Below are 27,824 nucleotides of genomic sequence, written 5' to 3'. Positions count from 1 at the left end.
ATTATTTCTTCTGTCATTAAAGGAAAAAAACTCAGACTTCTGATGTAAGGATGTTCAATATTCCTTTTAAAAACCAGTCAGACTAACACAGAAGAACTTCTCTTTTCATGTATTTTGCTCTAAACTCCAATCTCCCTTGGTGATACGCCTTTCTAAAAAAAGAACGTCATAGATCTTACCGACGAGGCTATGGTTTTTCCAGTGGTCACGTATGGCGCCGAAGAATCGATGCTTTTGAACTGTGGTGTTGGAGAAGACTCTTGAGAGTCCCTTGGACTGCAAGGAGATCAAACCAGTCCATCCTAAAGGAAATCAGTCCTGGGTGTTCATTGGAAGGACTGATGTTGAAGCTGAAACTCCAATACTTTGGCCACCTGATGTGAAGAGCTGACTCATTTGCAAAGACCCTGATGCTGGGAAAGATTGAGGGCAGGAGGAGAAGGGGATGACAGAGGATGAGATGGTTGGATGGCATCACCAACTCGATGGACATGGGTTTGGGTGGACTCCAGGAGTTGGTGATGGACAGGGAGGCCTGGCGTGCTGCGCAAAAAGTCAGACATGACTGAAAGACTGAACTGAATAGATCTTACCTTTCCCTGTTTTATATTTTTAAAATCAGCATCACAAGGTTGAACACTTCTAAGTTTTTTCCAACTATTTCATGAACATATATATTTTTATCTCCTTAACTAAAGTCTCTGAGAGAGAAAAAGGCCATTTTTCTTTCATCCTTCTTTGGCAATTTCCTACCAATTTCCCTTAACAAACACTTACCAGTTAACTCAGACATCACCACTGATGGTCTTGGTATACTGCTGCTGCTGCTGCTAAGTCGCTTCAGTCATGTTCAACCTCTGTGCGGGGCAGCCCACCAGGCTCCCCCGTCCCTGGGATTCTCCAGGCAAGAACACTGGAGTGGGTTGTCATTGCCTTCTCCAATGCATCAAAGTGAACAGTGAAAGTGAAGTTGCTCAGTCATGTCTGACCCTTAGCGACCCCATGGACTGCAGCCCACCAGGCTCCCCCGTCCGTGGGATTTGCCAGGCAAGAGTACTGGAGTGGGGTGCCATTGCCTTCTCCACTTGGTATACTGATGTATCCCCAAACAGCTCAGGATGTGCCAAATAACAACCCCTTTGGGTCTGGACGGGGTGGGTAGAGCGTTAAGGATTGGGGTAGCAGGAGCCCTCTGGAGGCAGTTGCCGTGTGCCATGATGTAAAAGACTGGGAAACATTAGGATGCATCACTGGTTAGAAACACGGCTGGAAAAAAACTAGAAATAGCCTGAATGCCATGAAAACGGTAACACTCTTTCTGTATCAAATTGAAAATCTTCCAATCCATATAAGTGTAGACTAGCAAGATGGGCATAGTATGTAAAGCATGCTGACATCTGTATAAAAAGGGGGAAGATACACAAATGTAACTGCTTATATACAGGACAGAGGAGCCTGGCATGCTGCAGTCCATGGGGTCGTGAGTCAGAAATGACTTAGGGCCTGAACAACAAGAAACAATGCATAGAGTGCAACTGTAAAGGTGGACCACGGTGACTGACTTTCGGGGGAACCCAGTGGCTGGAGATAAAGGTGGGAGGACTTATCTTTGTAAGCCCTTTGCCCGTACGAATTTTGAACCACGTGACAGCATTAACTATTAAAAAGATCTTTAAGTTGCTAAAAATGGGCTTCCCTTGTGGCTCAGCTGGTAAAGAATTCGCCTGCAATGCAGGAGACCTGGGTTTGATCCCTGGGTTGGGAAGATCCCCTGGAGAAGGGAAAAGCTACTCCAGTATTCTGGCCTGGAGAATTCCATGAACCGTATAGTCCATGGGGTCACAAAGAGTCGGACACGACTGAGCGACTTTCACTTTAAGTTGCTGTATCTATTCCTGTTACTGACTTTCACTGGTAATGATTATTTTCTACCCCAAACACATTTATTATTAGTCCAACACTGAGTTAAAATCATACAAGAAAGATCTGAATGCTGGTTACCCAGCTGTGTCCAGTTTGCCAAAACCCACTGAGCTCTGCACTTAGGTATGATCTGTGCACTTTTCCAGAGGCATAACATACACTTCAGTAAGAAATGAAGATGCATGGGTTACTTGGCTCAACTTTCGTTTTTGTCCCTCCTATTAAAAGAGTAGTGTGTGGTATAATATGTCATATATTTGCCTAAATAAATTACTGTTTCGAACTGTTCAATAATGTTTCTTAAGAAAAGAATGTGAGGTAGTGATACTGATCCTATGTGACAAGGGAGAATCAGGCTTGCGAGCTCCTCCTGACTTTCTGACCAGCATTAACAGTCTCAAGGCCCACACTGTGCTGAGAGGTGCTCTCATGGGAGGTTTTAACAAACCTTGAAGAGCATTACTAAAAACCATCTAATGGTTTACTATATTTAAGTCACTTATTTTCAATATGAAAATCATGTTTTGAAAATGCCAAGGTCGTGAAAAACAAAGAAAGAGGCTATGCAAACACCCCAGATTAAAGAGACATGACAATCAAATGTAATGCCTGACCCCAGGATGGAGGCTGTAATGGAGAAGGAGGAGATGTTGCTGGGGCTTTACCGAGTCTACAGACATTATGTTTCATTTACTTAAGCTGTACTGTGGTGGTGTAAGAGAATTTGTATATTTGTAGTCAAAATACACTGACACTGTTTAAAGTAAAGGGCCACAAAGAAAGCTACCCTTAAATGGTGGCTGAGTATGTCTATGTCTCTGTACTGGAAGGAACGGGGGGCAAGTGGGAATACAAGCAAATGATGGCACAAATGGATAAAACACTAACAGGTTACGCTGAGTGTAGGCTTGCATTTTTTTTTTTAATTCCTGTAATGTTCCTATAAAATTAAAATGACTGCCAAATAAAGTTTTTAAAGTCATGTATTAAGAATCAGCCACTATTAATAGACAAAACAGGGACTTCTCTGGTGGTACAGTGGTTAAGACTTCACGCTTCAAATGCAGGGGGTCACAAGTTCGATCAGGGAACTAAGATCCCCATGTGCTGCATGGCATGGCAAAAAAAAAATAAGTCAAAACAAGTGTAGAAATGCATCTGAATTTTGCTTATGACAGTTGCTTCTGAGGAGCCACTTTAATTATGTAAGTGTAATCCCAAGGCGTTACTTGGGACTTGCAAAAAGGAAAAAAAAAAACCTTCTGGCTACGTTTATAACAGTACCTTCCAAGATCCAAAGCTTAACATAGCTGTCTTTAATATAAGACTCCACCTCAATAATTTCTCATAATGTGAGCCTTAACAGAGAATCTAGATTTTACAGAAAGTTTAATAAAAGTTCCTCATCCACATGAGGGGATTATGGTGAACATAATAATAAATTCTAATGACTTTTCAGGTTAGAACTGCTTAAAGCCCTACATAAAGGGAAAGAGAAAAGAAATCAAAAGTCTAACAAAGTGGTGAATGCCTCAATAGAGTTCTTAAAAATGACAGTGAAAAACTCTACGTGAAAATTAAATTTACAAAGAAATATATATATAAAGTTCCTGTGACCCAAGGAAGGGAAGAACTTCTTAAGACATAAAAAAAAGCACAAACCACACAGAGAAAGAATGATGAATTAGACTACACTTAAATTCATAACTTGCATATATTAGAAATCCCATATTTACAGTGAAAAGACAAGCTACACTGCAGTAAAAGACTGCTGCTGTCGTTCAGCTGCTCAGTCAGGTCCGACTCTTTGGACCCCATGGACTGTGGCCTGCCAGGCTCCTCTGTCCGTGGGATTTCCCAGGCAAGGATACTGGAGCGGGTTGCTGTTTCCTCCTCCAGGGGATCTTTCCAACCCAGGGATCTAAGGCAAGTCTCCTGCACTGAAAGGTAGATTCCCTACCTCTGAGCCTCTGGGGAAGGCCCAGGTAAAAGATATTCTCCCACAGAAGGAAAGTCATCTGGTATAAGTCTTGTGGAGGCCAAGCCAGCAGTATCTAGAAAAAACTGTCATCAGGCTTTAGAGAAATGCAGAGGAGTGGGGCCTGCATCCAAGGTGACTCAGGAGCTCCTGGGCAGGGACACGCAGTGACGGGTCACACAAGCAGTGAAGGGAGCTTCCTCCCCAACCAGGCCCTTTTTTTAATAAGGTCATTTACCAGACCCATGAAGTCTAACCAGCAGTTCCAAGTATACAGATGGGATGATTCCAGCACCCTCACTTCAGGCCTTACAAAACTTTGGCGCTCACATCGTGAAAAGAAAAATAGCCCCTCAAACTGGCTCCCAAGCCCTACAACCTCAGGATAATACTTCCTCCCTCTATCTCGGCATTAATGTTAGGTCTAAGTTCTTGATAACTCAGTCCACTGAGCGTTGGTGCCTACCTAGCAGCGTGTAAGGTCTAACAGTGCAACAACACTGAGACGGGCTTGCTTAACAGGCGGTGTTAGCGGTCAAGAACCCGCCCACCAACGCAGGAGACAGTTCAATGCCTGCACTGGGAAGGTCCCCTGGAGGAGGGCATGGCAACCCACTCCGGTACTCTTGCCTGGAGAACCTCATGAAGAGAGGAGCCTGGTGCACTACAGCCCGTAGGGTCGCAGAGAGTCACACAGGACGGGAGTGACTTGGCACGCACCTCAAAGGCGGGCCTATCCTCGACATTTCTAGCAAGGAGGCTAGTGCCTCAGCGTTCAGGGGCAGTATAAACCACTCCAAAACACAGAGGGCATTACACATTTTAAACATGATGAAACATGTTCAAGTTAAAACTACTTAATTAAGCATGAGGAAAATGCAAGAATACAGTAGCTGTATTTTGTTTAAAACTCCACGAAATTCCCAAATAGCTTTCCTAGCAGCAAAAATCTGTGAAAACAGAACCTCCCCTCAATCCAGGGAGCAAGAGCTGGTGGATGGAGGGGCACGGGAAGAGACAGAGATGACAGGGTTCACTCAGATGGCATTCTGATTCAAAAGGCATCTTTTGTATTTGGAAACTGCAGGAAGGCTGCTGCCTGTATACTTGAAAGTGTCCACTTAGCTAAAAGTTCAAACAAAAGAAACAGTATGATTAGGAGACATTTCAAAAGACGTCCAGGGAAAAGACAAGTACAGGCAAGAACACCATTTCTTCACATAAGCACTTTAGAAAATTAACTCTGAAGACAGGCTAACAGTTTACATCTGAAGCTGCGTTTCTTTTTCTTGGGCAAAGGTCTAGCAATCCCCTCTGTGCCTCACAACTATCAGTAGTTTATCCATCTAAACACAACACAACCTAAATAATTTTTTCCATTCTGACTAATATCACATCCTGCAACTGCAGGCAAGAGGTGAACATCTGCCAATAAACACAGAAAAGTCAAAAGCTAACTCATATTCTCCAGAACTATTAAAAAGAAAACATCTCCAAGTAGGTTTCCTTCAAAAAATTGCACTTATGTATCAATATAACTCATAAACTGCCTATTCTGAAAGGAAAACTGTATTGCAAACTTCCAGATCTTAGTAACTGTAAGAAAGTCAAGGTTTAAAATAAATGCAAACCCAAATACTGTCGGTTGTTTTACATTATTACTCTTTTTATGAATTCAAAACATGTAAGTCTCTAAACTATGCGGTCAGCATGACCAGATGAGAGGCGTCAGGCCTTTGGAAGAAAAAGGCCACTCTCGCAAATCACATCTGCAGAATCAGAAGTCAGAGTAAATGAATCTTCGGGAAAATCATGAAAGTATCACCGTGACCTGTATTAACCCTTTTCTTTGGGTCCCAAACGCCATCATTAACTAAAATTTCAGGACCAGAGTACGAAGGAAAATTTAAAAGCTAAGAGAAAAGGTAATGAGAGAGAACTCAAAAGAACTAAGGTAAAAATATGTAATAACTTAGTACCAATTGTTAAGCGTTAAGAAGGACATTATCACGGTTTCCTATGGTGGTCCAGAACGAACGACAAAATCAACAGCTTTTCCTCTTTTTCTTACCTCGTAAGACCAGACGCACTGCACCCCCGCAAACCTTCGGACGCACCTTCCCACCTCGACGTCCTCGTGGGTCGTATACATTTCCCGGAGGCACTTGCCGATGTGTGGGACCATTCTCCGGAGAACTTCCCGGCTCATGATCACACCAGGCCCCCCCATACAGAAGTTCTCGCCAGGTTCCAGAGCAAGCTTCCCCATTTCTTCCGTGGTGCCCAGTCCCGTCTGCCCAAGAAAGAGGGGTTCACTGCTGTTCAAACTCCTCAGAAAACTCTCCAGACGGTCTCCTTTGATGTAAACATCATCATCTGCTCTCATAAACCATTCGTATTTGTCCAAGTAGTGGTCATGCATGTACTTGAGCATCATGAAAGACTTCTTCTGGGGTGGGTAGGAGTCATCCACGCCCCGCAGTGGTACTACTGGGATCGAGATCGACGTGTCTGAACCCTCACTAGAGAAGAATTCAACTTTCCCAGGAATTGTCTTGGACCACGTCCTGGAATTAAAGTAAACATCAGTGAGAGAACAGTTCATTCCAAGCTTCCCATTTCTATAAATTCCCGTATCGACTCATGTTGAATCACTGTACATTCAAAAGGATGATAAAAAGCTACTTGATATGCTTGCTTCTCCTTAACAGAAGCCCACACTACCGGGTACTGCAAAGTTCTAACTTGTTTTCAAAGGAATCCCAACGAAAAAGAATGATGAATATTAAAATATTTCCCAGATAACTATGTTTTGGCTAAGGCTGGAAAATCGAAGTCTAGATATTCAGGTTAATTTTCTGATACTACCGACTCCCCACCTATAAAACCCTCTGCTCTATAAAACAAAAGATTAAAAAATAAAATTGTTCATTCAACACATTTTCTTGGAACGCTCATCAAGTGCCAAGTATGTGCTAGGCCACAGGGATGCAGTGGTGAGCAAAACACAGATCCTCCAGCTGAAGTGCATCTCTCTCCAAGCAGAAGGATGCGAACCAGAGCGGAGGAGGGACTGCTTCCCTTGTGGCAGGGGAACATCAAGGGTGCAGCAGACCCAGGGGCAGGGGCAGTCTTGGGGGAGAGCAGGGGAAGAGTGCAGGGCCTGACAGCCCCCCAGCGATGGGGCCTTTATGCTTTAAAACAGCAGGAAGCCGCTGGAGTCAAGGTGAAGGGCCCTGAGCTCTGGAACACATGCCTTTCATAGGAAACTGCTCATTCCACTGCCAGAGGAAACATTAGGGGTCAATTAAGAGAAAACAGTGACGAATTCTGCTGCCAAACAACAGATTTAAGGCCATCAGATTACATTTTTCCTTATGCTTTCTTTATGCTACATATTAAGAGTTGAAGTAGTCTAGCTACAAAAATACATTTATATACAAACGACTTCTAGAAAAAACATCATAGAGAATAAATGAAACCGTACATTTAGCCTTAATACAGTCAAAAAGCCTAGTTTCCAAATGATGTTCTTTCCAATATAGTCTTATTGTAGGTAACTGTTACAATTATATTTATTATAGTGAAAAACAACTGAAAGATCAACGAAAAACATTTATGCTCTCTGTAGGATCAGATAATGGTTAGCATTTTTAGCAATAAAATATTTTTAAATTAGCATATGTACATTGGTTTTTAAACATAGTGATATGCACACTTAAAAGACCACAGTATAGCATAAACATAACTTTCATATGCAGTGGGAAGAAAAAAAAAATTGTGTGACTTGCATTCTTGTGATACTTGTTTTTCTGCAGCAGCTACAAATTTCCAGTGTTAACTATGAGATATGCCTATACTGCCAGTTGTAATCACATAATGCCAGCCACTGTAAAATGCATCTTCACTTTAGAGATGCTAAAATGTGAAAACAATGCCCATCTTAGAATGTATATAGTATAGCAGTTGTAACAAGTGCTAAGTCGCGTCAGCTGTGTCCAACTCTTTGCAACCCTATGGACTGCAGCCCACCAGATTCTCCAGGAAAGAATACTGGAGTGGGTTGCCATGCCCTCCTCCAGGGGATCTTTCCAACCCAGGGATCGAACTTGCACCTCTTCTGTCTCCTGCACTGGCATGTTCTTTACCACTAGCGCCACCTGATCATGCTTTTCCCTTAATGCCTATGGATTTAAAATGGACCTATAGGTCTTACGCCAGTTATAGAACCCTTAACAAAGAATTTGGCATAAATGAAACCTGACTGGACTACAGAAAATATACCAGGTTACTACATTTTTACAAATGATATGCTCCTGAAAAGTATGCAAACATAGCAGGAATGAGGAAATTAATTTAAAGAGAAATCAACCCTCTCATAAAGAAAAAGTCCATTTTAAAATGGGAATGAGCCCCAATCTACACAAAATATAACTCATATATCAGTCCCTGGCATGTAATAGTGTTCAGTAAACACTGCTCAGCCGTGTGAAGTAAGTGACTGAAAGATACCTTTGTACATGTGTGGGCATGCTAAAGGGAAGAAACCATTTGTTTCTTATCTTTGAAAAATTTCCAAGAGAGCCACATTAATATTCCTATGTGCACAAAGAAACCAATTTTATCAAAACACAACCAGAATACAATTATTAAGAGGTAAAATCCACATGATACTTGAGTTGAAATATACTACCATTCATGCTACTTCTGAAATGCAATTAGTCTGTAGTATCTCACAGCTGATTTTAAAAGGGTAATGAATAAAATCAATTTAGCTTTAGCTTCCACCCAAATGCTTCTGTGATTAACAACACAGACCAAGTTCAAAGTAGTACTAAAGTAGTCAATTCCACAAGCCATTAAAATACTAAAGCATCATGGGATTATCTGGAATACAGGGGCTGTAAGACAACGTTCACCTCCACAGGAAAAACCTGCTCTCGAGACACAATATGGTGTGTGACGGCTAAAAGCGTGGACTCAGGATTCAGGCTGCTGGGATGAAAATCCTGCCTTCACTTTGGGCAAAATATTCTGTGGCTCACTATCCTTATCTGTGAACCGGAGATAATAAAAAATATCTGCTTTGTAGGGTTGGGGTGAGGGTTAAGTGGATTATTATATCTAAAAACGCCAGCCTGGCGTGAGATAAGCAAGTATGCAGGTGTGACTCATTAGGGAAGACAAGAGTTTGCAAATAAAATAAGGTACTGAAATAAAAATGAGAGAGAGAGGAAACTGTGGGCTGAATTTAGAATAGTCGGTCTCAAGATTACACCCCAAAGTGAAAGCAGGGAGATAAATGCTGCTTCTCTTGTTTCTGGCTAAAAACCGGACACTTAAGCTATATGACAAGTTCTATCATATTATGAACCTCAAGACAACATCAGGGTGCAAGTCTAAAAAGACTTTAAACTTTAAAAGCGCTCTCACTTAAAACACCACAATCCTTCATACTAAACAGAATAAAAACCCATTTGGTCTGGCTCTGCTTCCCATGGCTGCCCCACAGAGAATACAGAGATGAAAGCCCTAGCGGCACAACCATCAGTGAAGTGATTAACACTTGAACTGTAACCTGAAATGGCGTTAATGTGTCCAGGAAGAGCAAGCAATTAATTTTAAAAACAGACAATCTAATTTCAAACCATCTTTGAAAGCCTCTCTGCAGTTTAAGGTAACACCAACCATTATTATCTTTTCCTCAGGTAGCCCATGGAAAAATCTCATGCTGCCCTTTTGCTTAGATGGCTGGTGACTTGAGGGAAATCTCTCAATATGGAGTTGTTGTAAATCCTTTAATCTCGATAAATTACAATCTTTTAACTTAGGATACCTTTAGCTTAACTAGCTCCATGAAGTTAAAGAGTTCTGGAACACAAATCATGATTCATCACCCTCGGGGAACCAAGGTGAGGGCATCGATAATTCCAAAGAAATGAAGAAAATGCTACTGAAGAAGCAAACTGCCCTCCCCTTTCTGAGACAGAAACAGGTTAGCATCCTTAATTTTCATAAGCAAACATCAACTTTGCCATCAACACATTTGTAACTGGGGGGAAAGAGCTCCTACTTAATTCAAACCACAGAACATCTGAATGGGTCCCTGCCAGAAAGCTCACTTTCCAATGAGCTGATAACCAACTCTTGCTAAAGCAGACAAGATAACTGAAATCTGCGAATGCCAAGCCAATAATCCTCCTTTCCTCCAGGCTTCTAAACCCTACCCCTATACCGAGTTAAACCACAGTGAAGTCACGCAGCTGGACAACATTAGCTTCGCTGAGGAATGCCTTTGTTGAATTGGGATTTAATAACAGTTTCCATCTCTATTTATGTCACTTTAAGAAAAACTACATAAAATACATTTCTGTACAAAACCACATCTACAGCATGAGTACTGTCCTGGGTACACATTCATGTAGCTAAGTTTAAAAGCAAGCAATAGAATACTTGTGATATGGAGTAACAGGGGAACGAAAGTACACACACAAAGTAAAATAATGAACAACTCTACCCCAAAGTGTTTACTATAGTTATTTTTGGATAGAGGATCAGAAGGGATTTACTTTTCTTCATGTTTTCTACAACAAATACAGTTACAGAAAAAAAATTTTAAGTCCAAGGGAAAGCTTCAAACTAAAAAGCATCCAAAGAAATAGAACTTGACATGAGATAATTTTACTTGTGTGATACCTTTTACTCTAGTTAATGGAAAAAAAACTAAGAGAAAAATGGAGTAAGATTGAGTACTTTTCTTTCACATTTTCTAGGCTTTAAAAGTTATATTAAGTTTTATAAATAAGTGGAGATTTTCTGTGAGTTGCCCCGAATCACTATTACATACGTGGTTTGATGGTTACAGTGTAAGTTTGAAAGGACTCATGATCAAACCACTTTGTAATTTCTAGTCAAGGAAGGAAGGGAGAATACAGTTTTCCCCTACGAATTGATAGGTTTGTTTGTTTGCTTAGTCCCTCAGTCACGTCCGATTCTTTGCAACCCCATAGACTGTAGCATGCCAGGCTTCCCTGTCCTTCACTATCTCCCTGAGTTTGCTCAAATTCATGTTCACTGAGTCAGTGATGCCATCCAACCATCTCACCCTCTGTAGTCCCCTTCTCTTCCTGCCCTCAGTCTTTCCTAGCATCAAAGTCTTCTCCAACGAGCTGGCTTTTTGCATGAGGTGGGCAAAGTATTGGAGCTTCAGCATCAGTCCGTCCTTCCAATGAATATTCAGGTTTGATTTCCTTTAGGATGGACTGGTTGGAGCTCCTTGAGAGTCCAAGGGACTCTCAAAGAGTCTTCTCCAATACCACAGTTCAAAAGCATCAGTTCTTCAGCGCTCAGCCTTCTTTATGGTCCAACTCTCACATCCATACATGACTACTGGAAAATCCACAGCTCTGACTAGATGGACCTTTGTTGGCAAAGTGATACCTCTGCTTTTTAATGCTGTTTGTCTAGGTTGGTCATGGCTTGTCTTCTAAGAAGCAAGAGTCTTTTAATTTCATGGCTGGAGTCACCATCCACAGTGATTTTGGAGCCCAAGAAAATAAAGTCTGTCACTGTTTCCATTATTTCCCCATCTATTTGCCATGAAGTGATGGGACCAGATGCCATGATCTTAGTTTTCTGAATGTTGAGTTTTAAGCCAGCTTTTTGCTCTCCTCTCACTTTCATCAAGAGGCTCTTCAATTCCTCTTCACTTTCTGCCATAAGGGTGGTGTCATGCGCATATCTGAGGTTATTGATATTTCTCCCAGTAATTTTGATTCCAGCTTGTGATTCATCTAGCTTGGCATTTCACATGATACACTCTGGATAGAAGTTAAATAAGCAGGGTGACAATATACAGCCTTGACGTACTCCTTTCACGATTTTGAAGCAGCTTGTTATTCCATGCCTGGTTCTAACTGTTGCTTCTTGATCTGCATACAGGTTTCGCAGGAGGCAGGTAAGGTATTCTAATCGAGGAAGCAGAAGCAGATGTTTTTCTGGAATTCTCTTGCTTTTTCTGTGATCCAACAGATGTTGGCAATTTGATCTCTGGTTCCTCTGCCTTTTCTAAATCCAGCTTGGACATCTGGAAGTTCTCAGTTCATATACTGCTGAAGCCTAGCTTAAAGGATTTTTGAGCATTACCTTGCTAGTACGTGAAATAAGTACAACTGTGAAGTAGTTTGAACATTCTCTGGCATTGCCCTTCTTTGGAACTAGAATGAAAACTGATCTTTTCCAGTCCTGTGGCCCCTGCTGAGTTTTCCAAATTTGCTGGCATGCTGAGTACAGCACTTTAACCGCATCATCTTTCAAGATTTGAAACAGTTCAGCTGAAATTTCATCACCTCCACTAGTTTTTTGTTTGTAGTAATGCTTCCTAAAGCCCACTTGACTTCACACTCCAGGATGTTTGGCTCCTGTAATTATGCTTGTGTAATTAAATGTACACATTTATATTCTTCCCTATTACAGAAAGGATTTAAGACAACTTAACCAAAATGCATACAAGATGAAAAGAATAATCAAGAAAATTAGGCAAAAGAAAAACAAAAGTAGGAAAGTTGGAGCAAGGCATAAAGGTGGTACCTGTAGCAGAGAGGACAAAATCAGGGTCAGGGCTGCCTGCCCACCTCAGTACCGGACCATGATTACCCAGTGAGCTCAAGGGGCTAGACCTTATCAGTTGTCACACGTCCTCTACGTCTGCTAACACGGCGCCAAATTGAGTTGTAAGCCTTTCAGCAGGCAACCAAGAGGAGTCACAAGACTGGGCCCCACTGTTCAGGGTCAAGTGAGATAATGGTTCTAGATACTAAGACCTCAAGGAAGTTTCTCCCCTGTGTCTACGGCAAAGAAATGGAGCAAAGGAACGGAGCACCCTTACAGGAGGCACAACACGATGGAGCAGCAGCCTTAGTTCAACCTCCCAAGAGAGTCCACAAAGGACAGTTCTAGACTGCCAGTCAGAGCAGACAGGGGCCTGGAGAACAAGGAGGGCTTCCCAGGCAGGCTACCCAGTGAGGACTCACAGCCTCTCCTGGAACTGAAGGAATGTCCCTGGCAGGAGACCACAAGCCTATTCAGCCCATTACCTCCAGGAGCACTGCAGTCAGAGTACTGAGCTGCAGCTTCCCTCTTCTATGCATGTGGTTTCCGGGTATGTGGCTTCCTATTTTTAAATGTTTAACTGCCTCGCTGCTATGACCGTATGACATGAGCAATCTCAAAGTCTTTTTGGAAGCGGATGGGGAAGTATGTAACAGGGATCACAAATGTTGGGAAAATTTTTTAAAGGAAAAATCAAATTAGACCACTTACCATTAATCTTGAAAACCAGACTTAAGCTAAAAGCAAACATTAAAGAGCTCCCCCACTCAATAAAGCTGTTGGAGGGTGGGTGACAGCTTCCCACTTCAACAATGGCCTGGGCACAAGCCCAGGAGGCAGCACCACGGTATTAGGAGCAATCTGCCCTTTGAGCCTAGATTCACAGCAAACAACAGAAACACTTACCAACAGAGACCACAAATACGCCATCCATGAAACACAAGAATTAAAATTTGGAGTGTTAATAGCAGAAGATAAATTCTGATCCTGTGGTCCATTTCCAAGCTTCAAGTCTTAGCTACTTTTAGAAAGCTATAAGTTTATATTTTGCTGCTTACACTTAAAAAGTGTAAACACACAACTAATTCTTAACCATGCATAAACAAAATTAAGTTTTCAAATGTAATTTTAAGGAAAAAAAAAAAATCAGTGTTGTTTGAAACTACTCTGAACCCATAGCCAACTCCTGTGAAGCCAGTCGTCGTCTTCTGCTGGAGTGCTCCCTGGCATCAAGCCTGCCTCACAATCATCAACAACGCAACAGTTACGGCGTAAGGGGCAGTGCATGCTGAGGGCATCAGACACTCGACCTTACAACAACGCCACGAGATGCGAGAGGTACTGAGACCCACATTTTACAGAGGAGACTGAGGCTCAGAGCCAGGTAAGTAAGTTGCCCAAGATCACACAGCTAAAAACGTGGAAGCCAGGCCACCAGTGAGGTCTGACTCTAACACGCCCGCTGGCTTGCTCATCTCACACTGCTGTCCCAGGTCATCACCCACACTCCTGCAGTCCCTCCTCCTCTGCTGTGTGCGTGTGCTTAGTCGCTCAGTCGGGTCCAACTTTTTGCGACCCCATGGACTGCAGTTCGCCAGACTCTTCGGTCCATGGGGATTCTCCAGGCAAGAATACTAGAGTGGGTTGCCATGTCCTTCTCCAGGGGATCTTCCCAACCCAGGGATTGAACCCAGGTCTCCAGCATTGCAGGCGGATTCCTTACCATCTGAGCCACCAGGGAAGCCCCAGCTGAGAAAACAGGCATCACAGATAGGGAGAAGCAGCCTTATACCCGTTTCAGTCACTGCCTGCCATGTTATCTGTCTGCCTGGCTAAGACCTGCCCATCGAAGGATACCTTCGTAGTTTGGGCTGATTTCAAATGCCAGAAGACTTCATTCAAAACTAACTTCCTGAAACTTTCATTCTGTCTTTGGGTCCCTCTGTCACTCCAAATCCTGCCCAATTATTTTCTGGTATTAGGTTGCATCTAGGTTCAATTTACAAAGCAATCATTTTAATGGCATTAATAGCTACATTTTCAATCATCCTCAGGCTTTGCAAGCCCAGAGTTGACATCAAATCAGAGCAGACCACCTCATTTTTAATCATCCACAGAAAAATACTTAACTACAGAACAAATATAGTAGCCATGAACGCTTCAGTTCATGACAATTAAGGTGAGGTGAACAGTTTCACTACCTTGTTCTAAAAAGATTTATTTATCGTTTGGTTGTGGAGGGTCTTTGTTGCTACACACAGGTTTCCTCCAGCTGTGGCAAGCAGGGGCGGCTCTCTGTCGAGGGGCACAGGCTTCTCACCGCCGTGGCTTCCACTGCGGAGGCTCGGGCTCAGGTGCTCCATGGTATGGAGGATCTTTCCAGAACAGGGATCAAACCGGTGTCCCCTGTGTTGTAAAGCGGACGCTTTACCACTGGACCACCAGCGAAGCCCCAGTTCCGCTTCTTTTACATCATAACTAAGTTTCTCATTCCTTCAATTTCATCCAGAACCAGAAGACGGAGGAAGAGAATACTATGAATACACAAAAGCCCTCACATTAAAAATGCTGTCACCTGACTCTCCTCAGTATCATCTGGAAGTGTACAGATACAGTAACTGATGACATACAGTTATAGTAACTCCACATAAACGTGTTATCCCTACATTTGGGGGCAGGAATGATTGTCATTTACTGAAACAAGAATGGCCCTGACTTCAAGCCCCAGGGAACCCAGGGCCAACATGCCCCCTGTGCCCAGCTGTCCTGCAGGTACCAGCAATTAACACACTCAAAACTGCATTCATACTTCCTCCCAAGAGCTGTCACCTCTCTGTTTTTTAAAAACTTGTAGTTATGTAGCTTCACTATAAAATAAGTTCTCACTGCAGAAAAACTCAAAAATACAGAAAGTGCCAAGAATATGAAAAATCATTCAGCATCATGGTATGTATATCTTTTATACTTTCTTTTCTATATCACAGAAAAAGAAACATTTCATTTGATTTTAAAAATGGTCTCATACTTGGCATACAGTTTTAAAACCTACTCTCATTTAGATATATTATGAACTTTTCTTCATTCCAATAAACATATTTCAGCCACAGTATTTTTAAAGATTAGAGAAGCAGATCACAAAATGGACAAACTAGAGAAATCAATCATGGTCCATAGTTCCTAATGCAGGATACCAAAGTTTCGTGTAATTCCCACTTCATAGAATACATACTTGAGCACATTTTTAAATTCCCTCCGAAGCATCCCTAGTAGAATTGCTAGGTCTCAGCTCCCAGTCCCATGAACTGTTCTTTCTCATCATCCCTTCACTACCTCCTGCTATTTCAAGTTTCCAAGAACCTGTTGTCTGCCCCAGAAACTCCAGCTCATCCTTCAAGACTATGCAAGGAAAGAGGGGAAAGACTGCGAGGGAGACCTTCCTCAATCCCCTTCGTAAGTCAGTGCAGACCTCTCTCTTCTGCACCCACACAGTAACAAGTCCAGGCACCTTGCGAGCCCTATCATTCAGTGGTAGCATTGGCTTGCTTCCTTCCCTAGACAATTAATTCCACAAGAATGGAATTATTAATCTATTTTCAAAAACTGCAGCTTAACTAATGAATGGGGAAAAATGAAATTGCCAATGCAACAAAAACACAATTGTGTATATCTTCTATTGAAAACCAAACCATCCTTGGAATATTCTGTTTGAAGACATCGAGATCTGGAACCATGATATATAACATTAAACTAATTTTCAGGACTGTAATTTTCATCAGTTTTCTTATACAGGTAATTTATAATGTGAAATGGGTTGTGCCCCCAAAAGTTCACTTACATGTTAATTATTTTGACTATAGAAGGCTTTCAGTAATTTTTTGCCAAATTGACTTCTGAGAGAGCAAGCACTGCTCTAAACTGTTTCAAGATAAACATGGTTTACAGCATTCAAAAAAGAAGGAACTCTGAGATCTGCTCATGGAGACTGGTAAAAGGAACAGTCTGCCTTCATTTAAAACATTAGGAAGAGGCCATTAATTGATAAAACATCTTGCAATAAGATTCTTGTATCTAAAGCTAGTGTTTCTCGAACTTTCTTCCCATAATTCCCTATAAACGGATGCTAATATTTAAGAGCGCCCTTTATCACTCTTGGAGCAAAGAAGGGAAACCAGCCACCTCTCTATTCTGAGAAAAAGAACAAATCAGTTCCCCATGTTCAGCTCAGGGGAAGCAAGAGTCAAGATAAACAGATAGTGTTGTATTAGTTTAGTGTTCAGGGCATAAAAATGGACTGAATCTAAATACAATTTTTTTTAAATCAAACCATTAATTAAAAAAAAAAATCCAAAGCACACCAAAACTCTCTCAGCAAGAACAGGTAAGTGTAGCCAAGTAATGTTTGAAACAGAAGAGTAACAAAGGGGACTTGTCGACCGGATATTAAAATATTATTCAATCTTCAATAATTTCAGTGGGTGGTACTGGAACAAGAACAGACAGAAAGATCAATGAAACAAAACAGGAAGTCCAAAAACATACCCAAGAATCTTGAGTATGATGAAGATGGCATTTCAAATTGGTAGGGAAATGGGAGCTTATTTAACAGGTGGTGCTGAGACAATGTATCATTTGGAGTGAAAATGATGGTGAGATGATTTGTACCCCTTCTAAAATGAGAAAAATGTTCCTTAAAAAAAATCTTGGGACTTCACTGGTTGTCCACCAGTTAAGACTGCACGCTTCCAATGCAGGGGGAGTAGCTGTGATCCCTGATTGGGGAACTAAGATCCCACAAGCTGAGAAGCACGGTCAAAAAAAAAAAAAAAAACTCTCTCCAGGGCAATAAACTTTCTGCGCTTCCTGAAAGGAAGAGACTGAATGACATGAACATCTAACTTTGGCATATCAAATGATGTAATGAAGAAAAACATGAAAAAAAAAATTGCATCTAGTAACAGTAAAACATAATGAACCCAGCCGGAGACTCCAATGAACTATCACTAACCAGCACACTAAATTACTTTAGAAGAATCACAGAACCATTTTAAAGTGAAATTACCTAGAATACAAATACTTTGCAGATGAGTAAAAGAAAAAAAAAAAATCTTACATATTGACTTGTAGAACACCACGCTATCCAGAACCCTAAGGGAATATTACTTTAAGACAGCTTTAGAGTTCCAACACTGTAATCACTTCAGATATAAATCTGTTCTCAATTCCTTTTAAAATTCATTATATTTATAAAACTAAGGATACATCCACCTGCTCCTGTACAAATCCAGATTTCTGCTGACTTAACCTCCTTCCCCCTAAATTCATTCCTCCTTTAGTTTTCCCCATCTCAATAAATGACACCGCCACCCACCCTTTCTTTCAAGGCAAAATCCTAGAAATTATCCTGAATTCCTCTCTGCTTCACGGCCTCTAAAGCATTTTGTCAACACGTCCCCAACTTTGGCTCCTGCATATATCGTTGGGCCATGCTCCTCTCTCCATCCCAACCATCTTCACCTAGACCACCTAATAGCTCCTTGCTCCCCCACAACCTATTCACACAATAGCATGAATTAACTTTTCAGAATATAATGCAAGCCCCTCCCTTTCCCATCTAACCATCCAAGTGAAAGCCGCTCAGTTGTGTCCTACTCTTTAGAACCCCATGGACCATAGAGTCCGTGGAATTCTCTAGGCCAGAATACTGAAGCAGGTAGCTTTTCCCTCCTCCAGGGGATCTTCCCAACCCAGGAATTGAACCCACATCTCCCGCACAGCAGGCAGATTCTTTACCAGCTGAGCCGCAAGGGATGCTCAAGAATACTGGAGTGGGTAGCCTATCCCTTCTCCAGTAGATCTTCCTGACCCAGGAATCGAACCAGGGTCTCCTGCATTGCAGGCAGATTCCCTACCAACAACGGAGCTATCAGGGAAGCCCCAAACCTCCAAAGGCTTTCTAATTCACTTAGAGTAAAATTCCATGACACCAGACACACATATTCTTTCTTTTATTGATCTTCTTCAAGTTTCAAACTGATTTCTGTCTTATAATTTACCAGCTCTTCCCTCTGCCAAGCACACTCATCAATGACATTCCCAGATCTCAGCCCAAACACCACATTCTCGGAGATGTTCCCCAAACATCTAACAGAGAGAGGACATGCCCTCACCCTGCCTTTACCCTGCTCTATTTGTTCCACAGTACCATCACTAGCTGAAACCCTCTTTTTAAGTATCTGTCCCTCTCACTAGAGCAGAAGCTCCATGAGAACAAGCATCTTCACTTTTGTGCTTCCAAACATTCAGAGTCCAGGCCCAAGGCACCATGCACATTATTTGTTGAACGAAGGGATGAATCCTAAGTGTATGGGATCATTTTGATGAGCCAAGATCACTCCCGTGAACATAAGGCTACGATATCTGCTCGGAGCCTGTGAAGGAGCGCTACTGCTGGCCTGTCTGAAGATTACACTCTGAGTTTTGCTTTGCCTGCTTTCAGCTGTCGCTGTACTGCTAACCGGAGAAGGCAATGGCACCCCACTCCAGTACTCATGCCTGGAAAATCCCATGCACGGAGGAGCCCGGTAGGCTGCAGTCCATGGGGTTGTTCAGAGTCGGACAGGACTGAGCTACTTCACTTTCACTTTTCACCTTCATGCATTGGAGAAGGAAATGGCAACCCACTCCAGTGTTCTTGCCTGGAGAATCCCAGGGACAGGGCAGCCTGGTGGGCTGCCGTCTATGGGGTCGCACAGAGTCGGACTCGACTGAAGCGACTTAGCAGCAGCAGCAGCACTGCTAACATCTATTGGTGCTCCCTCTCCTCACTGGAAGCATATGGCAGAACTGAAGAGTTGGTAATGATGGTGCTCTCCCATCACATAAGTGTACCAACTTCAGTGCAGACAAGTGTATCTCCTTGAATTTTTCAAAGGTTTTTATAGCTCCTTTCTGAATCTCAGACAGTTAGTAGTCCCTAAATCTGAATTCTGACACTGTCAACGTCCTAGCATAAAAGTACACCATAGTGTCATCTTTCTAAAAACACTGCCATCTCCTTTGACCTATAAACCGAACAAAAATTTTACTTTAATAAACAAAAATAAAAACATTGACTTTTTTTCCTAAGGTAAAGAACGTATTCACCTTTCAGCGGAAATGTAGAACTCAGTGCCAAACTAGAGTTCTACCCTGTGCTAGAAGATTCAAGCCAACTTTTATACCGCGTGAAATTTCCAGTTTAAAAGCTGAGTGTGGACTTTTGGCCCAGGCTGCAAAGCACAGCAAAGCCATAATTATAAGTTACATCCTATAACCTCCATCCCAATTTTGGCTTTCCCCAAAAGTTCCTTAAGGCTAAAATCGTCTTGTGTCATCTCCTACAGCCAGTCTAATCACAATGTTGACAGGCTGAGTAGGAGAGGACCTTAACCAGAAAGGCTGGGTCCACCCCCAGGCTCCAACTAATATGACTACTTAAGATCAGAGAGATACAAGAAGAAGTATGCAGGAAAGCTGACAGAATGACTGAACAGAATATACCGTTTCCTGGTAAGGGTTTTATCAAAAAGGCAGAGCTTCCACAAAGAAGGGCCAGAGGACAAATTATGTTTTTACTTTTCCCTAGCTGCCTTAAAGAAAATAAACAATGAGATAAAATCCTACATCCAAGAAAGATGAGGTAGGAGATTTGGAAAGGAGGCCAAGCATAGAGCCTCAAGCATGGGTTTGGGGAAGATCATTTCCAAGTGTTAAATAGTATCCAGTTTGCAAACCATTTTCTGAGTACTGCTGGTGTTACCAGGACCCCTTCTAGTTTGTGATTTTGTATCTATGAAAAAGTATTTGCTTGGGGGGCAGGGAGTTACATGTCCCCTATTTGAACAAACCACTTTTGGTAACTGTCCCAAACTTGTGATTTCAAAGAACTTGTCACCGAATTGGAGTCATACAGATTTACTTTAAAAACCACACTGTAAACAATGTATACAGCTCACCCTCAATTTCTGATTATATATTCCTTTTTTTTCCCCCAAAATCAAATGCTTTTTTGATGTACACCTAAAACACTGTAAATCAACTATACTTCAAAGGAAAAAAAAAAAAAAACCCACAAAACAACAAAAAAGCACAACTCCACCTAATTCAATAGATCTGGGAGAAAAACATGATCTGCATGTTTGTTCCCAAGTCATGATCTTAGTCAAATTTATGCTACCTTTTCTAACCTTTTCAGGCACTCAGTCTCCTTCTGGCAGAACCTAGGTCATGGACTTAAACAAGATCCAGTGGAAATACACAGGAATGGGGAATCAATGCACTGAAAAGGCAGACATTCTCTCCTGCTCTCTACCTTCCTTCTCAACCCTTTACCTCCTCCTCTAGAGCAACGGAGACCCAAATATGCTTTTCTCCTCACAACATCTAATGCCTGAAAATTTAGTCCAGGACTACAGTTAAAAGCTGAAGTTATAAAGGTGATGGTTATAAATTAAGAACCAACAACAACCAGCTTGGCCTCGCTCAGTAATGACTGCTCTAAGAGTCCATTCCCAGCAGACCTCTCAGGTTGGTTTGCTCTGTGGTTGGATGAATACCAAATCTTATCTGTAGAGTAAGCGTTTCTGTACTTCACACATATAAGGTTTCCATTAAATCTCTTTACTGAATCTATTAATACATCCTTCTTCTACCTCAAATTCATTCCAATATCATCTCTCTTTCACTCTTCTAAAGATTACTTTGGCTAATCCCTTTGTTAATCCTGAACATGATTCCAGCCACTTTTCTGACTCATATGGCCAACTAGGACCCAGATACCGGATAACACACACGTCACTAAATTGGGCTAGTTAACAAATCTACCATGAGCCAAGAACTGCTTTTCCCAAAGGTTCTCTTTCCAGTCTGGTGGGGTTGAGTGTGCAGCGTGTACCCCTTCCATTTACCAGAATGGTTCCAGCAGTGAAAACTGCAAGTGGAAGGCCTCTAACCAAATTAACTTACACAGGCTCTAGTTCTGCAAGGCCAAAAGTGCAGCTTTCAGAGACTCGAATAATAACCCCGCTGCCACCACTATCACCAGAATTGTGCTGAGTTTTCCAAACACTCTTATGGGTGTTTGGAAATGTTCAGTCGTGCTTTTTCAACAAAAGAAAGGACTTGGACAAGAAAAGATGAAGCGCGGAGCAGAAAGTCCGCGTGAAGACTACACCCAGAGGGGCCAAGCTGGTCCACTGGACCCAAAGCCCCTGCTTTTGAGCGTTGCGCTCGCTATACCGCCCCTGAGCCCGCTGCCAACGCCCGGCACGCCCCGCGGGGCACAGCGGCCCCACGGAAGCCCAGCGAGCACCGGGTCTGGGAAGCAGGCAAAGACGCGCGCCGCAGGCGGGCCGCGGGGCAGCGCGCTCGGATGCTGGACGCCGCCCGGGAGCGGGGACTCACCTGAAGGCCGCCACCGCGCGGGTCTGCAGGTACTTCTGTGCAGTCATGACTCCCACGAAGAGAAAGTTCCTGTCGCGCGGGACGCCATCCTGGGCCTCGCCATGGGGCCAGAGCCGCTGCCCGCGCGCATCCCCGCGCGCCCCGCCGGCCAGGGGCACCGCGGCCGCCTGCCCGGGCCGGCAAGCCTCGGGGCTGGCGCGGCGCCGCGGGCCCGCCCGCTTCAACTCGGAGGCGCGGGGCAGCACGAGCCGCGAGGCCAGCACGAAACCCAGCACGAGCCCGAGCAGCACGCTGAGCCAGGCGCGCCGGCCGCGCACGGCCATGCCCGCGCCGCTCCGCCCGCCGGGCCGCCGCCGCCGCCGCCGCCGCTCCGCGCGCCCTCAGCCCGCCCGCCGAGGCCAGCCCGCCCTACGCGGCCCCGCCCGGGCAGCGCCGCGGCTGCGGCGGGCCCGCCGTGCCCATCGCGGAGCGCGGGCCGTCCGCAGGCCCCGCGCCGGCGCTCGGTCCCGCTCGCGCGCCCCCGCCTTCAGGGGCGCAGCATGCTCGGCGCGCGCCGGCCGCGGCCCCCCGGCCGCGCCCCGCGCCCCGCGCCCCCCGGCCGGCTCGGCTCCCCGCGCGGCGCCCCCCGGGCGCTCGGCTCCGCTGGCGCTGCGCGCGGCGCGCTGATGTCCGTGGCCGGCGCCGGCGCGGCCGCTGCTCATCGTCCGGCTCCGCGCGCCATCGCCGCACGTCACGCACGGCGCGCAGGGGGCGGTGCGCTGTGGCCCCGCTCGGGATCCGTCCGCGCCGCGCGATTGGCGCAGCAGTGAATGGGGGGCGGTTCACGTGGCGAAAGTTTGCCCAAAAAAGAAAGCCCAGCTCGGGGCCCCGCCCTCGCGGTCTGCGGCGGCCCCGGGCGGAGGGGGCGTGGGTCGGGCTCGGCGCCGCCTGGGGCTGGGAGCAAGGCGCCCGGCCGCCCGTTACCCGCCCCGCCGGCCCGCGCCGGGCATCCCTGCCGCGGCGCGCAGCGCTGCCCCGAGGCCGTTCCGCCCGGCCTCCGGCTGCCGCGAGACGCTGCGCCAGCGTGGATCTTATCAGGGATTTCTAAGAAGGGGCTTCTTGGTCCTCGAACACTGCACTCGTGGAGGACGAACCGCGCGTTCCTCCTGCACACACTGTCCTCAGACACACTCGCCTCCCCATGCCCAGCCCTCCAGCCGGGCGGACCTCTCCGGTCACCTTCCCTGCGTCCTCCCGATTCACACTGTATCTTTGTTCCCGCAGCTCTGTGGGTACGAGCGAGCATGTGTAGCATAAACAGCTCAGGAGCCGTTTGAAACGTGCATGACTGCAGAATGAACCGTGAATTCAGCTACCTTGTTCTCTGCTACTAGTTTCTAAGCTAAAAAAAGAAAGAAAAAGAAAGCTATACTCAGTGTCCAACCTTCTAACACTAGCAGCATTTAAAGGATGTTGAAGAAATGGTAGATGGTGTTAATACGCTTTTTTTAAATATTCTATGTAGAAACTCATCAGTTAGTATCTCTAACCTGAGTCTTTGTTTTTTTGTTTTTTTTTTTTTTTAACATGATCTATCCGTAAAAGTGCCGTGGATTTCTAAAGACAGCTTTTGATAATAGGCTTCTCTATGATGGATTTTGAATTTTATGCACTTCTTAAAACAGCTAAGGTAACAAAAGCTGATGAAATGACCACACAACAAATATTTGTGTAAACAGTATTATTTAGTCGCCAGTGTGTTGGAGTTTTTTTTTAAATGAAACTCCCAGACAGCACAGTAATTCCCTCGGCCTGACAGGTTCCCGTCATTTAAACAAATGAACCCAAGAATTAGGGACAGAAAATAAGCATGCTTGGGTAAACCTTGGATCTTTGTTCATTGCTGAGATGACCAAATGATGAAATATACACAATTTAAAGTGCCATCTTACAGGAGAGAGATCATCTCTGCAGTTAAATTGTAGTCACTCTTCGTACTCTTTGGATATCAGCACTTTCTCTGGCACTTGTGAATTGTGCCAGATATAGTTCGTTACCCACCTTCCCACAGGCTCCCCGGGTAGGTGATCCACATCTAAAAATAAAATACTCATTATACAGTGAACACAGGATTCCAACAGTGGTCTTGAGAAAAAAATGCAGAACTCATAACCATGAATTACAGACTCAAAAATCAGCCAAAGGGGTTTCCAGTAAGACCATAAGCCACAAATGCCAAGTTCCCCCAAATTCAGCAACAGCCTCATAATTCACAATGATGTCCATAAAGCACAAATCTAGCTAGGTACAGATGTTCAATTTTTTGACATAATGATTTCAATATTTTCTAACTTGCTTTAAATGTCTCTGTTTCCTCATCTAGACTAAAATCTGATTTAAAAAGCACATAAATGGAGTGTTGTTGTTCAGTCACTCAGTCATGTTCAACTCTTTGCAACCCTGTGGACTGCAGCATGCCAGGCTTCTTTGTCCTTCACTAGCTCCTGGAGCTTGCTCAGACTCATTCATTGAGTCAATGATGCCATCCAACCATCTCATCCTCTGCCATCCCCTTCTCCTCCTACCTTCAAACTTTCCCAGCATCAGGGTCTTTTTCCAATGAGTTGGGTCTTCACATACATAGAAGTGCCACGGATTTCTTGACAGGTTTTGAGAACCAGCTTCTCAAGTGTCTTCTTCCCCAGCACCACAATGCAAAAGCATCAATTCTTCAGCGCTCAGCTTTCTTTATGGTCCAATTCTAACACCCATACGTGACTATCGGAAAAACCATAGCTTTGACTGAATGGACCTTTGTTGGCAAAGTGATGTCTCTGCTTTTTAATACGCCGTCAAAGTTCGTCATAGCTTTTCTTCCAAGGAGCAAGCATCTTTTAATTTCATGGCTGCAGTCACTATCCACGGTGATTTTGGAGCCTAAGAAAATAAAGTCTGTCACTGTTTCCATTTTTTCCGCATCTGTTTGCCATGAAGTGATGGGACTGGATGTCATGATCTTAGTTTTTTGAATTATGTTTTGTCCCCCTCCATTTCCTGGCTCCTAGGTCCCCGTCAGTTCCTAGGTCAGCAGCCTTAGCTGCACACCTGTAGGCTCAACAGGAGTGCGTGTTTCTTAATGTAGAGAAAGTAACCTATTTGCCATAAAGATTGAGCCTGAAGGTTCAGAGCACCTGGGTCAAGGGAAATACTACACAGGTCAAGTGCTCGGGACAATGGGGTGATGCTAGGCTAGGAGCAAGCAGAAGACTAGGGAGGGCGGGGTCATGTAGGTGCAGGCCAGGGTCTCCAAGAGCCTGCACGTTGCAGGTGGGGAAGCAGAGAGGAAGCTCCTGCACAGCTGGACTGTCTGGCTAAGACAGTTCTGGGGAGGGACCCAGAAGTGAGGACACAAGGGCCTCCTCAGAGGTCTGCATCAGGAGGCAGAACTCTCCTGTGTGGGAGGATTTCACAGCTGGAGGCAAGTGCCCAGAACCAAAGACTTCAGGAACAGCCAGAGGCCCCAGGGGCCAGACAAATAAGCCCAGCACGAGGTCCATCCAGAGACTGGCCCCACCGCAGATACAGCTGACACCAGCAGGGATCTGTGGCAGGGCAAGCCTCTGAGACCCCTGCCCTGCACACACGTGCCCCCTCCCCGGAACTCCCTCAAGGCTGCCCCTGTGTCTTCTTTTCCTTTATTTATTTGCAAAGGTGAGGAAGTCGGTTTATCAGATTTCCTGGCCGTTTCACCTCAGGAAACTGAGGAAAAAACTTTCCTCCAAGGAGCTGTTCTAGGAGCCCTCTTTGTTAAGTTGAAGTCATTAACGGTCTTTCTCATTTAAAAAAGGAATGGTGTTAACCACAATCAGATAGAGGTATTCAGTGAGGAAGACTCCTAAAGGCACACCCCACCCATGAGGCAGCCTGGGCTGAATCGGGGCCTCCCATCGAGTGTTGGGGTCTCAGCTTCCTTCTGCGTGGAGGGTATCCCCCCAGACAAGCATCTGCAGACACCTCAGTGTCTTAGTTTCCTTGTGAGCCTTTCCACTAGTTCATGTTAGAAGTTTCTCCTCAGTGATTCTAGACAGATGATGAAAAATTTGTTCAAAAGTGCCACATCATCCAACTTCCTTTCTGTTTTCATGAGTGTGATTCATCTCTACCTACATTACTGAACACTTTCTCACAAATTGCAACACTGTTCCCACACATGTTACATTTTTTCCCTGTTCCTAATACATTGAATGCCTGTTACAGGTATAATATTTCATATAATTTGCAGCAATTTCTTGGAAACCCTTGGTAAATACCTCAATTGTTTGTTGGCAGCAAGCCTTGAACAACTGACAGAGTTCCCTGTAAGGGCTTCTTTAAAGACACAGCTACTAGACTCCTGCCTCAAACAGGGGGCAATGCAAAAAGTGGTCATAATTTTTAAAACCTTTAGAAATGCCTCTTTTAAGAACAAGCAAATGCAGAGGAGGGAGTTATAATCTGTGCTTTCAGAAGGCTCTGTTCATTGCCTGCAAAGAAGAAAATCTATAATGACCATTTTACTAATATTACCACTTAACCTCTATTAACCCAATAAAACTTTGCTTTATTATTAATGCTGCTATTAAACTGACATTTAAGGTCCTCATTAGCTAATGAATTTTGCTCCCTGTTTCCCTTGTATTTGCAGCATTTCCAGCCAGATGCAGGAAACGGCAACTGATATGCCTTCAGGCTTCCACACGCTAATGGTTGCGGCGCTGGTGTGCTAGAATGTACTTTATGCTTCCTTGTTCTGCTTATCAGCTCTGTCCATTCTTCTGTCAGACACTGAGTCCGCGTGTGTGTGTTTCTCACACAAGTGCAAGTGTTTGTGTGTGGGAGGGAGAGACGAGGAACTGAGCGCCACTCTGTGTGCTGTCCGGATGGGATGAGGAACTGAGCGCCACTCTGTGTGCTGTCCGGACGGGATGTAATCTTACTAACTAGAAAACGCTGGTGGCTGCCAGCACCAGGAAACTGCCTGAATGTTCTCTGGGAGATAACCTCACTGCAAAGGCTGGCGACAGTTTGCTCCTAGTCTAGGACTTAATCCTTGTGTAGCAGAGCAGTTTGCCTTTCCCATTCATCGCCAAGTAATGCCATTAATCTTTAAAGCCGTGCTGGAGTTTCCACAGCTGGAGAGTTTGCACAAAGACAAAGCTTCCATTTCTCAAGAGGGAAGGAGTGCCTCCCCACCCCCAGACACTGGTCAGCTGGCCTGCCGCCTTGCCACCTGAGGGCCGCACACAGTGGTGGTCAGGCCTGGGAGTCTCGTGGAAATGTTCCAGATGTGCAACTCAAACTCTCTTTGCTTTACTCAAGGCCTAATGAAGCATAAAATTGCCTGGGGTGGTGGAGTGGAATTCAAGCTGCAGCAGCAGCTTGAGGCAGCAGAAATTCAGATCCACAAACACATAAAGGGCAATGCAAGGATAAAATTTTAACACCATAAAACTGGATAAATGACCTCACTGCATTGATCATTTATTTGTACACCTTGTTGTCATGCTATCACGCTCTGCTCAGGCTAGGGTCATAAAGACTTCTATCACCCAGTGATGGGTGATAAAATTGTTATCAATCATGGTAGTAAGGCCTCTACCCGAGTTTAAAATAAACACAGTGAGATGAGACATTCTGCTGGGGAGTCTGGAGAAAGAGGCTCTGAAACCAGCTGGGAGAGCCAAGTCCTGCAACTCGTCTGGACGGCAATTTCATCACAGTTGCAAATTACTAATGAATTTACTTTTGACTCAGCATCCTCACTGCTGAGAATTTTTCCTCCAGTCATACCAGTACAGAATGACACTTGTACTGGATTATTCTCTGTCACCCGTGTTTGATAGTAAACGATTAG

The 27,824-nt window shown here is 44.3% G+C and overlaps 1 protein-coding gene across 1 annotated transcript in view; it reads right to left on the bottom strand.

Annotated features, from left to right (window-relative positions):
- Positions 1–22,295, bottom strand: part of CHSY1 (chondroitin sulfate synthase 1) — a 90,080-nt gene extending 67,785 nt beyond the window's left edge. Inside the window, exons 1-2 of the mRNA XM_061394217.1 lie at positions 21,953–22,295; positions 5,973–6,468 (exon numbers count right to left, since the gene is read on the bottom strand). Coding sequence (XP_061250201.1) covers positions 5,973–6,468; positions 21,953–22,275 — 819 coding nt within the window. The 5' untranslated portion in view covers positions 22,276–22,295. The remainder of the gene's footprint in view (positions 1–5,972; positions 6,469–21,952) is intronic.
- Between the last annotated feature and the right edge of the window lie 5,529 nt (positions 22,296–27,824).

Source organism: Bos javanicus, chromosome 21 (genome assembly GCF_032452875.1).
Source record: "Bos javanicus breed banteng chromosome 21, ARS-OSU_banteng_1.0, whole genome shotgun sequence".
Lineage (NCBI taxonomy): Eukaryota > Metazoa > Chordata > Mammalia > Artiodactyla > Bovidae > Bos > Bos javanicus.
This window is presented reverse-complemented; position numbering and strand designations above follow the sequence as displayed.